At 41.5% G+C, this 13,846-nt stretch overlaps 1 protein-coding gene across 1 annotated transcript in view; it reads left to right on the top strand.

The window, feature by feature from the left end:
* LOC144828061 (histamine H3 receptor-like) overlaps positions 1-13,846 on the top strand; it is a 93,135-nt gene that overhangs the window by 16,212 nt on the left and 63,077 nt on the right. Inside the window, exon 2 of the mRNA XM_078686197.1 lies at positions 5,800-5,969. Within this exon, the coding sequence (XP_078542323.1) occupies positions 5,800-5,969 (170 nt within the window). The remainder of the gene's footprint in view (positions 1-5,799; positions 5,970-13,846) is intronic.

The following is a 13,846-nucleotide window of genomic DNA, read 5'->3' as shown; positions in this document are numbered from 1 at the left end:
AGATGTTAAGTTTTTCGAAAATGTCAGGCTTAAGGTGTTGCAGGGTCTGGGTAAAACATGGGCAGATTTGAGGAGGTCGGTCACTCTTGGCTGCTTCTCTAGTATGGCTCCCTTATGGGATTCACCTGGAGGTCCAGGGAGCCTGAGGGATAGTTTGGCGGCTCCCTTAAGGGAATCTGGCCTGGCGGTCTGAGAGGACCTGATCCCAGATGTCACAGTGATAACATGGGATCAACTTAGTGAGAGGGTTGGGCCTGGTCTCTCTAGATTTAAATATCTTCATTTGGCTAGTTGGGTCCAGGCTCAGGCTACAAACAACCCAGGAGAGCCTATTAGGGAGGGGTAACGACTTAGAGTACAATCTGATGACCAGACCCCAAGGGAAGAAATAAGTTTTTTTTTGGTACCAGGCAGTTTTGGAGGCCGTGGATGGAGAGTTTAACCTCGATGAGGAATTATGGGGAAGTTTCTTACCAGTTCTAGAATGTGACGCTTTGTGGCAATCCTCGTGTAAACTTTTATATGAAATAGTAAAACCGGCTTGGTTAATAAGGAACCACCTGTTCACCATCCACAGGGCTTATTTTACTCCACTAAGCTTTCTAAAATTAACAAAGAGCTGCCTGTATGTTGTAAGAAATGTGGACTGGCCTCGGCTCCTGATACTCATATGTTTAAAGAGTGCCCAGCTCTGATCCCTTTCTGGGATAGTGTTGGCAGTTTTTTATCGGATATAATAGGAATCCCTGTTATTATTGGCTTACCCTTGGGCTTTTTCAGCTTACAAGAGAATGTCAGAGGCCCTGCAAGGTCGCTACTTTTTTATACTGTGATCCTAGCTAGAGGACAAATATGTATAAAATGGACAGATCCTACCCCTCCCTCCTTTTTAGACTGGCAATCTTCTGTTCTGGCGACTTCCAAGTTGGACCTATAGAGATCTGGCAGCAAAAAGAAGAGAACATTCTGGAATATATTGAAAACAAGATGGGACCCGGAGTGGAGTGTGTGTTTTTTTTTTCTCTTTCTCTTCTCAGGTGCTATGATTATGCTGCCTGAATACTCTAAGGGCTAGGTTTGGAACCCCCAGTATGGGCGGGGGGGTTTCTAAGACAAGGCCATCTAGCTCTAGAGGCTCGTAAGAATGGAGTTATCTCAGTGGGTGCCTTGGTGTACGCTCTAATAAGTCTAATGTCGGTAGGTGGGCGATTCCATTCCTTAGCTGCCTACACCTCTCAGCTTGCTGAGTGTGGGTATGGACTGCCTGAGTGTGCATTCAGGGAAAGATTGGCGGTAAATGAGAACCAAAAAAAACAAAACAAGAAAAAAGAAGAAAGAAAAAAAAAGAAAAGAAAAAATAAATCCGTAATGGAAACAAAGTGCAAACACTAATATGGATAATCTTTTTAAAGGTTAAAGCTTGTACAATAAACATAAAAAATGAGGTGCTTGCTAAAATACTGTGAAGAGTTAATCCCCAACACCGTGCCCCATGGGTGACTCCTTCAGAGGCTGAGGGAATGCGGCCTTGGGGGCACGGTTTTAAGGTAGTTCTCTTCCTTTTTGGAAGGCCGTGAACAATCTGTCTGGTCACCACCTTTTTCAGCTGACATCCCTCTGCTAAATGTTGGAGTGCCTCAGGGCTCAGTTTTGAGCCCTACTCTTTTTAATAATTATATGGCACCTCTTGCACCTTTAGCGGAGAATCTTGGGGCCAAGGTTCTTACCTACGCAGACGATACTCAACTTCTGTTTACCTATGAAAAAGATGAGCCTTTTAATGAAAGTCAACTACATCTATGTCTGAAAACCATGTTTGACTGGTTCCGACAGAATCAACTATCCTGCAACTTTGCTAAGACCAAAATTATTTTTTTCGGACATACCCTGGATGTTGAATGGTGTAAGTGGTGGCCCCAGGATCAACCGGCCCCTTCCAGCCCTGTTACTACTGGTAAAAATCTTGGAGTTATGCTGGATTCAGATCTTTCTATGAAGTCACAGGTGCAGTCAGTGGCTGGTATGTGCTTTAGGCTGTTAAAAATGATGAGGAATTTCCTCCCATTGCTGCCACTGATCCATAGAAAGACAGTGGTCCAAGCCTCGATATTGTCAAGTCTGGACTATGCTAATGTGCTCTATTTAGGTATCCCCAAGTACTTATTGAACCGTCTTCAGGTTGCTCAGAATTCAGCCGCCAGAGCAATTTCTATGGTCGGGATTAGAACACACATGACAAGTCATTTGAAATCACTTCACTGGTTATCAGTAAACAACAAAGTTGATTTTAAATCTCTGGTGTTGGCCATTATGGCTCTGCATAACAGCGGGGCACAGTATATTAGAAAAATAATTATGCCTTATATTCCAGCCAGGACCTTGAAGTCATCAACCCAACATCTGTTGCTAATGCCTAAATTTTGCCGGGCAAGGCAGGGTGGACGTTCCTTTCAGGTGGTAGTAAGCAGCTTATGGAACTTGCTGCCTTTATCTTTGAGACAAGAAGCAGAGCTCCTGAGCTTTAGACGCCAACTTAAGACCTGGGTGTTCCATCAATAATGAGATTTGTGTATGAGTGGGAGTTAACTGGGTCTCTCTTCTTTAGGGTCTTTTCTTTTTCTTTTCCTTAGCGCCGGGACGTTCTTCGGAGTAGCCGTGCGCTTGTACAAATGCCCCATAACATAACATAACACCATGGCCGTCTCAGGAGGAAATGTAAGGGTACTATGGACCCGCGCAAGTACTACTCAAGAGACTTATTAAATAAATACATGACTTATTGTTGGTGGCACCATGTCACAGGGATTCTGCTGGTAGAGCAGAACTGTGCCTGGGATGAAAGGACGTCAGAATGATTCTTTCTACAAATTCAATACCTGTTGACCCAAATCCTGGGTAGCTCACAGTGCCTCATGTGAACTTCTAACCTTCCCAGAGTAGCAGGTGAATTTGGCAACCTAGAACATGACCCTCTCGTCCTCACAGGAACTGTGGAAACAGTTAATCACCTTCCATCTTGCACTCATGTATGCCCTTAGTAACCATAAGAAAGACACAAAGTTTCCGATACATTTATTGAAACTATTGTGGTCTATTATGAAGCAAATGTGCTGTGATCACTAGGCAGATGAAACTAAACAAAGTAATTAGCATTACTATCAGGCTGTAAAAAAGAAACATTCCTATCATGGCAAATGACCTATCAATCTAGGGCTACCCCTACTTTGTGAGCAAAGGGTTATATTAGTGCTCTCTGGGATTGGCAAAAGACCCCATACCTGGTGCATATAGTTAGGTGATCACATTGCTAGTGTAAACTCAGTTAACCAAGGCTGCATGCCATGCTGTGCAGGCATTCATTCCAGGGCCAGTGTCTTTGCAAGAATTTCCCTCTCTGTTCCCAAGGAGACGAGATACAGTTTACATAAGATCCACAGTGTTGGAAAGCTGCAGCCGTGCTACTATGGGAAACATGCATCAAGCTAATTACCGGTCTTCTGCAAATCGGCTCCTTTGCAACCGGTAATTATCCATTTGGGATGCATCAAGCCCAAACCCAAGCGCAAATAGGTAATCGCAAAATGTTGCGAATGCAATTAGAGAATCACAATTTGCGCAATTCCTTAAATGCAATGCAAGAAGCAATCTGAGATTGCAAATTAGCATTAAGGAATCACAAATTACTACCAAGTCGTGGTAATCTGCAATTCCTTTGATAAATGCTAGAAATTGGATTTTTCTAAGTGCTCTGTGGTGCACACACATGCCAGTTTTGGGGTGAATCAGGGTGACCTTTTGGCCCCTTATCACACTTGAAATTGCGTGATCAGTTTGAGATTACTTTTTTGTTAATTGAAAACTGCAAGTGGTTTGCCATTTATTCCTATGGGCCTCTAGGCCCATAGGTATGAATCGGAAGGTAAGGGAAGGCATTCCCTATTGGCAAATCGCAATCTGTGATGTGCTAATAGGGAATGTTTAGGATTCACAATTTATTTAGCGATTCCTGTATGCATAGGGAATTGCGAGTCCCAAATAGCGATTACCTAAAAATCGCTATTAAGGAATCACTATTCCTTACATTGATGCATGTGCCCCCATGTTTTTATTTGTTGAAAACATAATTTTGTTGGTATTTTAATAAAACATACACAGCAATACAATAACTGTTAACACTTACTCCAACTCCCCCCTTTGATACAGTCCCCTGTGCAGCATATAGAGACCCATCTTAATTCACAAAGTTCACTGTTGTTTTACATATACTAATTTGTGAAGTACATTTCTACTCAAGTCCAAACTTTTAAACGACTCTAAATAATGAAGCCACATACTGTTCCAATAAACACATCTTAATTTGCATTTATTGACACAGTTAATTTCCATTGCGAACTACATTACTACTCGTTTTAGCTGTGCTACTGTGTTATGTCTAAAACATTAGGAGCTGTTGCTGACTCCAGGAAAGAAAACTATACAATGTTGTTACGTATTCTAGGCAACCATATATGCATTGTCCAGACTGAATCCTGGAAGAATAGCTGAATAACAAGCAACACGTACAGCGTATTGAAAAACATAATGTCACAAAAGCAAATGTAGTATGTGAAGCTGGGCAAGCAAAGGCAGCCTAAAACATAAAGGGCCAGATGTAGGAGCCCAAATACCGGTCGGTAACGGCCGAATTCGGCCGTTACCGACCGGTATTTGGTGATTGAGATGTAGGGGCATCATTTTACAGATTCGGTAAATTTACCGAATCGGTAAATTTACCGAATCTGTAAAATACCGAATCGGTATTTTTACCGATTCGGTAATTTCCAGATGTAGGTCGGACTCTTCTGAGTCCCAAAGGCCTTTCAGAATCGGTATTTTACCACCCAATCCAATTGGGTGGTAAAATACCGAATCCAGGTATGCATGCACATGTGTGCATGCACACCTATGCCATGTGACAGACAGACATGCCCTTAGGGCTTGTCTATGTGCCAAATGGCACACATGCCTGTATTTGGGGTGCTAGAGGGTGTCAAAGTGACACCCCCTGCACCCTTGCTGATATCGGTATTTACCGAATCTGTAAATACCGATTTGGTAATGCCCATTGAATCAATGGGCATTACCAAATCGGTATTTACAGAATCGGTAAATACCGAATCTTAACAATTCAGTATTTACAGAGTCTGTATTGCCTACATCCCCCCCCCCTCTATTTTACCACTTCTTAAATACCGAATCGGTATGATTCGGTATTTAAGAAGTGGTAAAATAGAATTACCTACATCTGGCCCCTAATATGCAAAACTAAGGGAGAACCAAAGTTGGCCTAAAAGGGGAATCACTACAAAGTAAGGAGGTCAGTGCATTCTCAAAGAAGTGATGAGAAACTCTATGTGAATTCCACTTGCACCAAAAGTTCGTTAATGCTACAGGCATCCCAACATTTCTTTCAGCCAAAGGCTATGCGAATATTTAATGAGGCGATTATTGTAAATAAAAAGCTCACAACCGTCACAAATGTTCTCCAGAAGCAGTCTTCGTCACTCTGATCAGTGCCCTACTCCAGGTGTAATATGTGGCTCTTGTTTTGATGTTTGTCTTCAGCTGTTCTGGGGTTATAGTTTCTTCATAACTGATTTAGGACATTATTTTCTATGAATTCAGAACAGCATGAGCTACAAATGTGATTCAGGCCTCATTATTCAATTCCTTTTCGAGCCCTCGTTACAAATATGTTATTCTATGAGCAAAATAGACCTTATAGATTATGCATTTATAATTAAAACCTTATATTCGCAGGTACTGTTTCATTGCCAATCTACATGGTAAACTATGTCATGAATGGAAAATGGATTCTTGGCAGGACTGCCTGCAAGCTGTGGTTAGCCATGGATTATGTTTTTTCTCAATCGTCATTATACAGCATCGTTTTGGTCAGCTATGACCGTTTCCTGGCTGTAACAAGAGCTGTAAGTAGTCAAGATAAATGTGCACTCTTTAAATACAGATTTCCTGAATGAATTATGGGTTAAAATGGGTCAACTTGGATAGATCGTGGAACACACTGTGCCTCTGCTGAGGTCTTTCTGAAAATATGGCCATTTTGCTTTATATTGCGGATGTCGAGCACGAATTTGAATACTTTTCCTTTGCAGCTATGGGAAGAGGTTTCTTTGAAAAAAATTAGACTTTCACTAAAATGAACTGAGTGTGGATTCCCTGAATAGAATATGTCAGCTTCACGTTTAAATGAGCTTAGAGTGACTCGTTTGACATTGGCAAACATGTTCCATTTAACTTGTAACTGTTCAGACTGCTGTCCTGCTGCATTCAATGTAGTATTTACACCTTTCTCTATTTGTTTAACACTCTTGCATGAAGAGCAGGTGTTGCAAATATATGGGTAGCTGCCTCACATTGCTATTATTAATTGCTCTGAAGTCGCTCATAGAAGTAAATCGGTAAACTACTAAACGAGGCAGGTAGCCTTATTTTCACAGGTATTTCTTTGAAAATGTGGGTGCTTTCCATTGAAGGAAAAAAATTATGAACCAAGAACAGGTAATGGTATTTTTTGAGTCTTAAAATATATGCCCGCATTTTATAGAAACATTAACAAGTTCATAAATGATCTGGCAACTAAACAAAGCTAGGGGACGATTAGAGATAAAACTTTGCATGAATTTTCGAAACATTGTTAGTCAAATAGTTATTTTAATTTAGAAAACAGTTAATTGAAAAAGTGAACTGTAAACACGCTTGATTATAGATATACGAACGAGTCAAGAGAATTATATATAAGGAAAAATGTTGCCGCAAAATGCCAATAAATATGCAAAAACACATTAAAAGACATCAGTCAGTCAGCTTCAGCAATCTATGTGTACTTATCAGGCAAATCTGAAGATTGCATCAATTCAAATTTGAACAACATATAAGTAGAATGGATAATGATCTAAGAAGAATTCAAAGTCGGGGGCGTGGCTTGCGCGCCGCTGCGTGATGGCGACTTGCGCTTGAGCTCCAGGGGGACTGAGGGCTGTTGGAGGTTTTCATCCGCTTCCAAGTGCCCCTGTTCAGTGCAACAGCTCTCCCGGTCCTTGGAATATGCAGAGAGCCGTTTGTGCGCATTTCCGTCGGATTCCGGCTACGGAGGTGTGATTTCTGACAGGCTGAAGTGGCGCTCGTTATCTCTTCGGGCGGCCGCCATCTTAGCTGCTTGTGACGGACTTCGGCTTTTCTCCTCAGAAGAGATGTCATGGATACATTCTTGCCAGTTCAGCGAAATATCAGGTGCTTGTGAATACATTTGGATACTTTTTCATTTTGTATTCCTCACTTTTTCCTTCGCGCTGCTTGGATTGTTATTTTGTGGCTATTTATGCTTGCACACATTCTGAATTGCCTTGGTACAGCAGTTTGAACCCTGAGCTGTATTTAATTTACTCTTTGGGTTTCTGCTTTAGCCTGCTGGTCTCTGGAAGGTGCTTTTCCTAATTCCTGCGAATAAATACCATATAAGTCCGCCCTATTAGTTTATTCTGATTTGTTTGCTTTCAGTGCGCTCTATTCTTTTACTTTTAGTGGGGAAGTCACTCCCTTTGACCTTGTTGCCTGCCTCTATTATTCCTCAAGTGGATTTATATTTGTTCTCTGTGTCTGTTGTTCCATGGCTGCCAATATGGGCCGTTCATCAACTGTTAAAGACTCAAAAGATTCAGGTGCCTCTCTTAAATGACTAAAACAATTGTCTCCTATGCCTGAGTCTTCTCATACAGACACTAATACCACTCTTAACGCAATTTTAACGCGACTCAATGAGGTTCATGATATTGCGCAGTCAACAAAGACTAACACAGATCTACTGCAAGTGGAGGTGTCCGCTATCAGAAATGATTTCAAGGCTCTCTCTATTCGTGTTTCGGCCACGGAGACACGTATTAGTGGTGCGGAGGATAATATGCATAAGCAATCTCGGTCTCTTACCCACTTAGAGTGCTCAATGGTGGCATTGCGAAGGGATCTCACCGAGCAGGAGGATAGTAATCGCAGATCTAATCTGCGCATTTTTGGTCTGCCGGAAGATGCAGAGAAAGCATCCCCTTCAATGATTGATTTTGTACACCATTGGCTTCCTTCTACTCTACAAATCTCTTTCCAGAGAGACTTTGAATTAGAGAGGGCACATCGTGTCCCCACCTTCCGTTCTAAATCTGCCACACAGCCAAGAGCGATAATTTTTAAACCATTGCGTCATCAACACACAGAGCAGATTCTTGCCCACATGCGGAAGATTAAAGTTGTTTCCTGGGAAGGTCATCGTCTTTCAATCTCTCAGGACTTCGCCAGGGATACAGTGATATGGAGGAAGGGCTTTCTTAATCTTCAGAAACGTCTTTCTGAAATGAACATTCCCTTTTCCTTTTCTGGTCCATCGAAATTTCGTATTACCTTCAAAGGTCGTTCCAGAGTTTTTGATGAACCCGCAGATCTAGCTTCTTTCTTGGACAATCAGATGGAACTGCAAATGGAGCTTCAAATGGCAGCTTCACTTGATCCTGGTGCTTCTGGCACATGAAGTGTATATCTGTACCTCCTCTGCTCTCTCTTTTTTCAGATCTATTGACTTAGTTGTCTCTTATGATCTGTATGGTGGTTTTATGTTTCTCTATACCTAGTATATTGGTACTGTCTGTTTGTGGCTCTACCAATGGCGGTTTGGTTTTGATTCCTGTGTGTTGTTTCTTTTTTCTCTTTGTCTGGGGTGGATGTTTGTTATTTTGTTCACCTTGTTCATTTCTAAGGTCTGTCTTCCTCTCACTAGTTGGGATATTGTCGCTTTTTCAAGTCATCCCTTTTGCTGCTCTTCTTTTCTTGTCTTGTTCGTGGGCCTGTCTGTCCAGCCCTGATATGGTTCTTTTGATTATGTTTTCATCCCTTATTTCCTTCTTTTTTTTGTCAGTTCTTCTCTTTCCTCTCTCATTTTGTTGTGTGTTTCTTATTTCTTATTTTTTTTGTGTCTCTAGATACGGTTCTTATTCCTTTATTGTTTACTCTATCCTTCTCTGTGGGCTCTTTTCTGTCTGTTCTTTCTTTATTTTCCATACTTTTGTATTCTCTTTTTCTGACTTTCTAAAATTTTATGCATGTGTTCTTATCTCAGTTAGTACTACTTTTCCTGTTGCTCCTAATCCACTGATAAATATTTTTCATTGTTATTACTTATCTCCCATGTTGGATTATCTCCGTCTCAATTCCTGTTTTTTTGCCTTCTTTGTAAGCTGCTTCTTCTCTTTTATCTTACTTATCATTAGTGTTCCATGCCTGTTAGACCCGTCTGCTTCTGAGAGTCCCCTCACCACTATGATTTCTTTTGTTCCCCTGTACCTCCCAAAATTTGTCGCTTTTTATTTGTCTACCAGGACTTTTTATGTGTTGTCTCATGGGGTTAGATGTTCCTTGACGCCCAGTTGCTCACAAGGTTTGTGGCACCTATTTACAAGGCGCCTGGCCCAAACCTGTGGCATTACAAACTGGGGTTGTCAACCTGTATAAATGAACCTAAAATGGAGGGCACCCTTTCTTTCTCATGCGAAGTGACTCCCATTGGAGCCTTCATGAACCCTGGCCTCTTGAGGTTTTGGCGCCCTTTGTTTGGCGCGCATTTCTGACAGGAATTCCTTTATTTTCCTCAGGTACACAAAATGGCTGCTCTAGAACCCCAGTACGGTGGCTGTGAGTGTCCTAAATACCCCTCAAGAGTGCCTTGTCATTGTCACAGCCAGAGAAGGTTCTAGAACCTTCTGGCTCGTGCCAGTACCCCAGGGCACGGGCTATATAAGGCCCTGTCCCTGGCGGCCATTTTAGGAGATGATGATGAAGATTGATTAGACTAGAGAAGAGATTCCAGACTTGACACCAGATTGACACCTGCCCTGTTGACCCCTGAGGTGGCTGGTAGCGCAGGCAGTAGAGCAGCAAAGGGTTACTGGCGTTGTGTCTGACTGGCGTTCCAGTCAGCTACGTGAGAAGTGATCTAGTGCCTACAGCGCCTGCCCAGCGAGTACCTCATTGCCCCTAAAGACTGTGGCCAGATTCGTGTGCCTCCCCGCCCCCCCCGGTGGTGAACTGTGATCGATTTATCGAGTCGCGAGGCGAGAGCAAGTTCGCCGCGACCGCGATCATCAGCTGTGCCCCCTTTGCGACAGGTGCCTCTAGAGGGGAGCTTGGACGTCTCCGAGCCCCACCAGCGTAGAGCGCTTCCTGCGCAGATTGAAGGTGAGGTGGTGCGCCGGGGCGGGGAAAGGCCGGCCTTCGTTGGGCGGGACTAGCGTCTCTGCCACTCCCCAGTGACCCGGGAGCTGTAGCTGTGGGCGGGAACCACCCTGAATGCGGAAGTCGGAGGGAGGTCCGTGGAGCCCCTGAGAGCCCCGTCGCTAACGAGAGGAGTGCTGTGCCCGCCTGAATCGTATCTTGAATTGCAGCCGATGTGAGGTGGGCCCGTTTCCTCATAGTGAATGCAGCGTTGTGAAGGAACTGTGAACCGGCATTTATTTGACTGTGCGCGAAAGTTGTGTGACCTCTCCGGCAGCCCGTTCGTCAGTCTAATGACTTTGAACTGGTGCCGCCTGTGCTCAAGTGGTGCTAAAGCCCGTAGGCGCGCATAGACTTCACCGGCAAAGCAGAGATCCTATCCCGGTGACCGCCGAGTGCAAATGATGTATTTACTGTGTTTCCTTGCCTTCTAGATATACGCGCATACGCCTTGAGTGATTATTAAAGAGTCCCAAACCTTATTTTGTGCTCAGAGAAGCCGTATACCTGGTCATTGAGAACAGCATAAACTGTAAGAGTTATCTTTCCCATTTGAAACGTATTGCCGATGTAATGATTCTAAAGTATTTAATTGGTGGCAGCGATACCAGAAGAAAAATGTGGTTGTTTATTTAAATGAACCAATATTTATTCTGATATTTATTCTGATATTTATTCTGATATTTATTCTGATATTCATTCCTGAAGGTATTCTATTTATTAATACTATTGATTACTGGAACTGTATGACCAAAAGAAATGTATATGTGCTTTCCCAGTCAACCCTATTTACAACAAAGAACTTTTATATAAAGGAATCGTATTTTTCTACAGCAGTGGTGTGGTGTCCTTCTTTTTGGTGTGGATGTACAAGGAGTTATTATTGGGTCAGAGCCGGCTTAACACAACCGCCTTCACTTGCCTTGTCACTTGAGCCAAGCTACCCCCTTTGTGCTGGGCTTGCCCATCGCAGGTCCAACAATGCCCATATGCAGTTATTTATGTAATGTTTAGGATGCTTCTCCCTATTGTTTTATCTATTGTCTAGAGTAATGAATTCCTTGCATTAGATGTTCTATAGCTTCATGCAATACTTTGTTTAGTAGTTATTGCTTGTTTCTTTCTACTTTGGTTGTGTTCTTTTATTTCTATAGCACTGTCTCTTCTTCTCGCTAAGTTACCCTACACATCATTATTAGTTTTTAGATTTTAAAGGTGATATACTTACATATGGTTCTGTGTAGAGTTACACTGTTTTTTATGAAGTTTCCTTCTTTTTCTACTTAATAATAATAACTTTGGTATAATATGGTTTTTGCTGTTGTATGGATTTCTATTAGCTGTTTGCCTATTTATTATGTTCTTATTTAAAGTGCCTATTATCAATTACGTTTCACTGTCTGTTACTTCGTCCACTTATTACATGCTTTTTCTAACATATGACTAATTTATTGTATATATATTGTATTTTTTCATTTCTCTTTTGTAGCTTCTATATTTATATCTACTCTCTCTTCAATTACATGATAGTCTATTTCTATAATATGTTTTTTTTATTTTTTTTATAGTTGATGCTTCTTCAAGATATTTTTCTATCAATTAGCTGTTTCAAGACATGATTTCTATTGGGGCTGTTGATGCTGAATCTTTTTCTCCTCATAACGGCTTCCTTGCTCCCCCTTTTCACGTCCCCCCTAGTATGAATTTGGTCTTTTTCAGACCTCCCTTCCTTGCTCTTCTTCCCCTTTTTCTTTCCTTTCGCTTTCTTTCTCTTTTTCCCCTATCTTCTCCTCTTTTTATCTCCTCTGTCTTCATTTTTCTCTTTTCTTGGACTTCTTTATTAAACTTCCCCTTTTTATTGTGTTTGTTTGGTGTTTGGAGGATTACTTCTATTCTGCTTGTTCATATATTATATTCTAGGTCTTCTCTGTCTTCTCTCCTACATAGTCTATGCCTGGATTGAATGTATTATCCCTTAATGTTAAGGGTTTAAATCACCCAGTAAAAAGGTCGAAAATTTTGGACTACTGCAAATCTCTTTTTTCAGATCTCGTATTGTTACAGGAAACAAAGGTTTCGGTCAAGGAGGCACTGTTCCTGAAAAAGGAGTGGGTATCAGATATTGCTTGTTCAGACGTGTGTGGCAAAAGAAATGGGGTCATTACATTGATTTCTAAAAAGTCTGGTTTGTCTATTGTCTCTTCTGAACAGGATACGGAGGGTCGTTGGCTATTATCAAATCTGTCTGATGGTAATGTTGATCTTTTTGTCATGAATATTTATGCTCCTAATAAGGATGATCCGTTGTTTTGGAAAGCAGTAACCAAAAAATTGCATGACACTCCTCATTCTGGTAATCTTCTTGTGGGTGGAGATTTTAACTTGCCAATGGATCCCATCTTGGATAGGAATTCAGCCTTTCATTTTCGCCCCCCGAAGTCACATAAACAAATGACTAATATGTGTTCTCTTCTCCATCTTCAGGATGTCTGGCGTCTCTTTCATCCCACTGGTACTGATTTTTCCTTTTTCTCCTCCCCTCATTCTACTTTCTCGCGTATTGACTACCTTTTGGTACACTCCTCCCTTCTTCAATCTTCCTCCTCTCCTCTTATTCATCCTATTTTGATTTCGGATCATGCTGCGATTTCTTTCACGCTGCTGTCCTTTGCCCCCACGACAAGATCACGGTCATGGAGACTAAATACAGAAATTTTATATGATGATTCCCAGGTTTGTGAGTTTTCTAAGGAGATTGAAACTTTTTTCCTTGAAAATGAAGGCTCAGTTGATTCCCCAGTGGTGCTATGGGATTCCTTTAAATGTACTTTCCGCGGTCAGGTCATTAAATGTATGTCAAGGAGGAATGCTGCTATTAGAAAGGAACTAACAGATTTAGCTGGTGAGATTAAAAGCCAAGAATCTCTTTTTCGTCAATCTAAGGATAAATCCTGTCTACAATCCATTAAACACTTAAAATACACATATAATACTATTGTCACCAGAAGGGCTCATATTGGTCTTCAGGCTCAAAAATCTAAGGCGCTCTTATTAAAAAATCGAGCTGGCAAGATTCTCGCAGCTACCTTAAAATTTCAAGAATCTTCTTGCAAATCTTCCAGGATTTCTTCTATTAATGACCACTTGGGTAATAAGAAATTTCAGACTGAGAAGATTCTTGAGGCGTTTCGGGATTTTTATAATAAATTATATACTCCCTCTAATCAGGCTTCTTTTGAGCAATGTCAAGACTTTTTAAAAACAATTCCAATAAAATCGGTATCAGTGGAAGATAGTTCCTTTTTAAATCGCCCTATTTCTTCTGACGAAATTACTGCTGCAATTAAAGATACTCGTTCTGGGAAAGCCCCAGGTCCTGATGGCTGCCCTATTCTATTTTACAAAACCTTTCTTCCTGTAATTGTTCCCAAACTACGATCCGTCTTTGATGCTTTTATTAAAGATGGCTCTGTCTCTGGTTCTGCCGCTGATGCTACAATTGTAGTGATTCCAAAAGAAGGTACGGATCATT

Source organism: Lissotriton helveticus, chromosome 4_1 (genome assembly GCF_964261635.1).
Source record: "Lissotriton helveticus chromosome 4_1, aLisHel1.1, whole genome shotgun sequence".
Lineage (NCBI taxonomy): Eukaryota > Metazoa > Chordata > Amphibia > Caudata > Salamandridae > Lissotriton > Lissotriton helveticus.
This window is presented reverse-complemented; position numbering and strand designations above follow the sequence as displayed.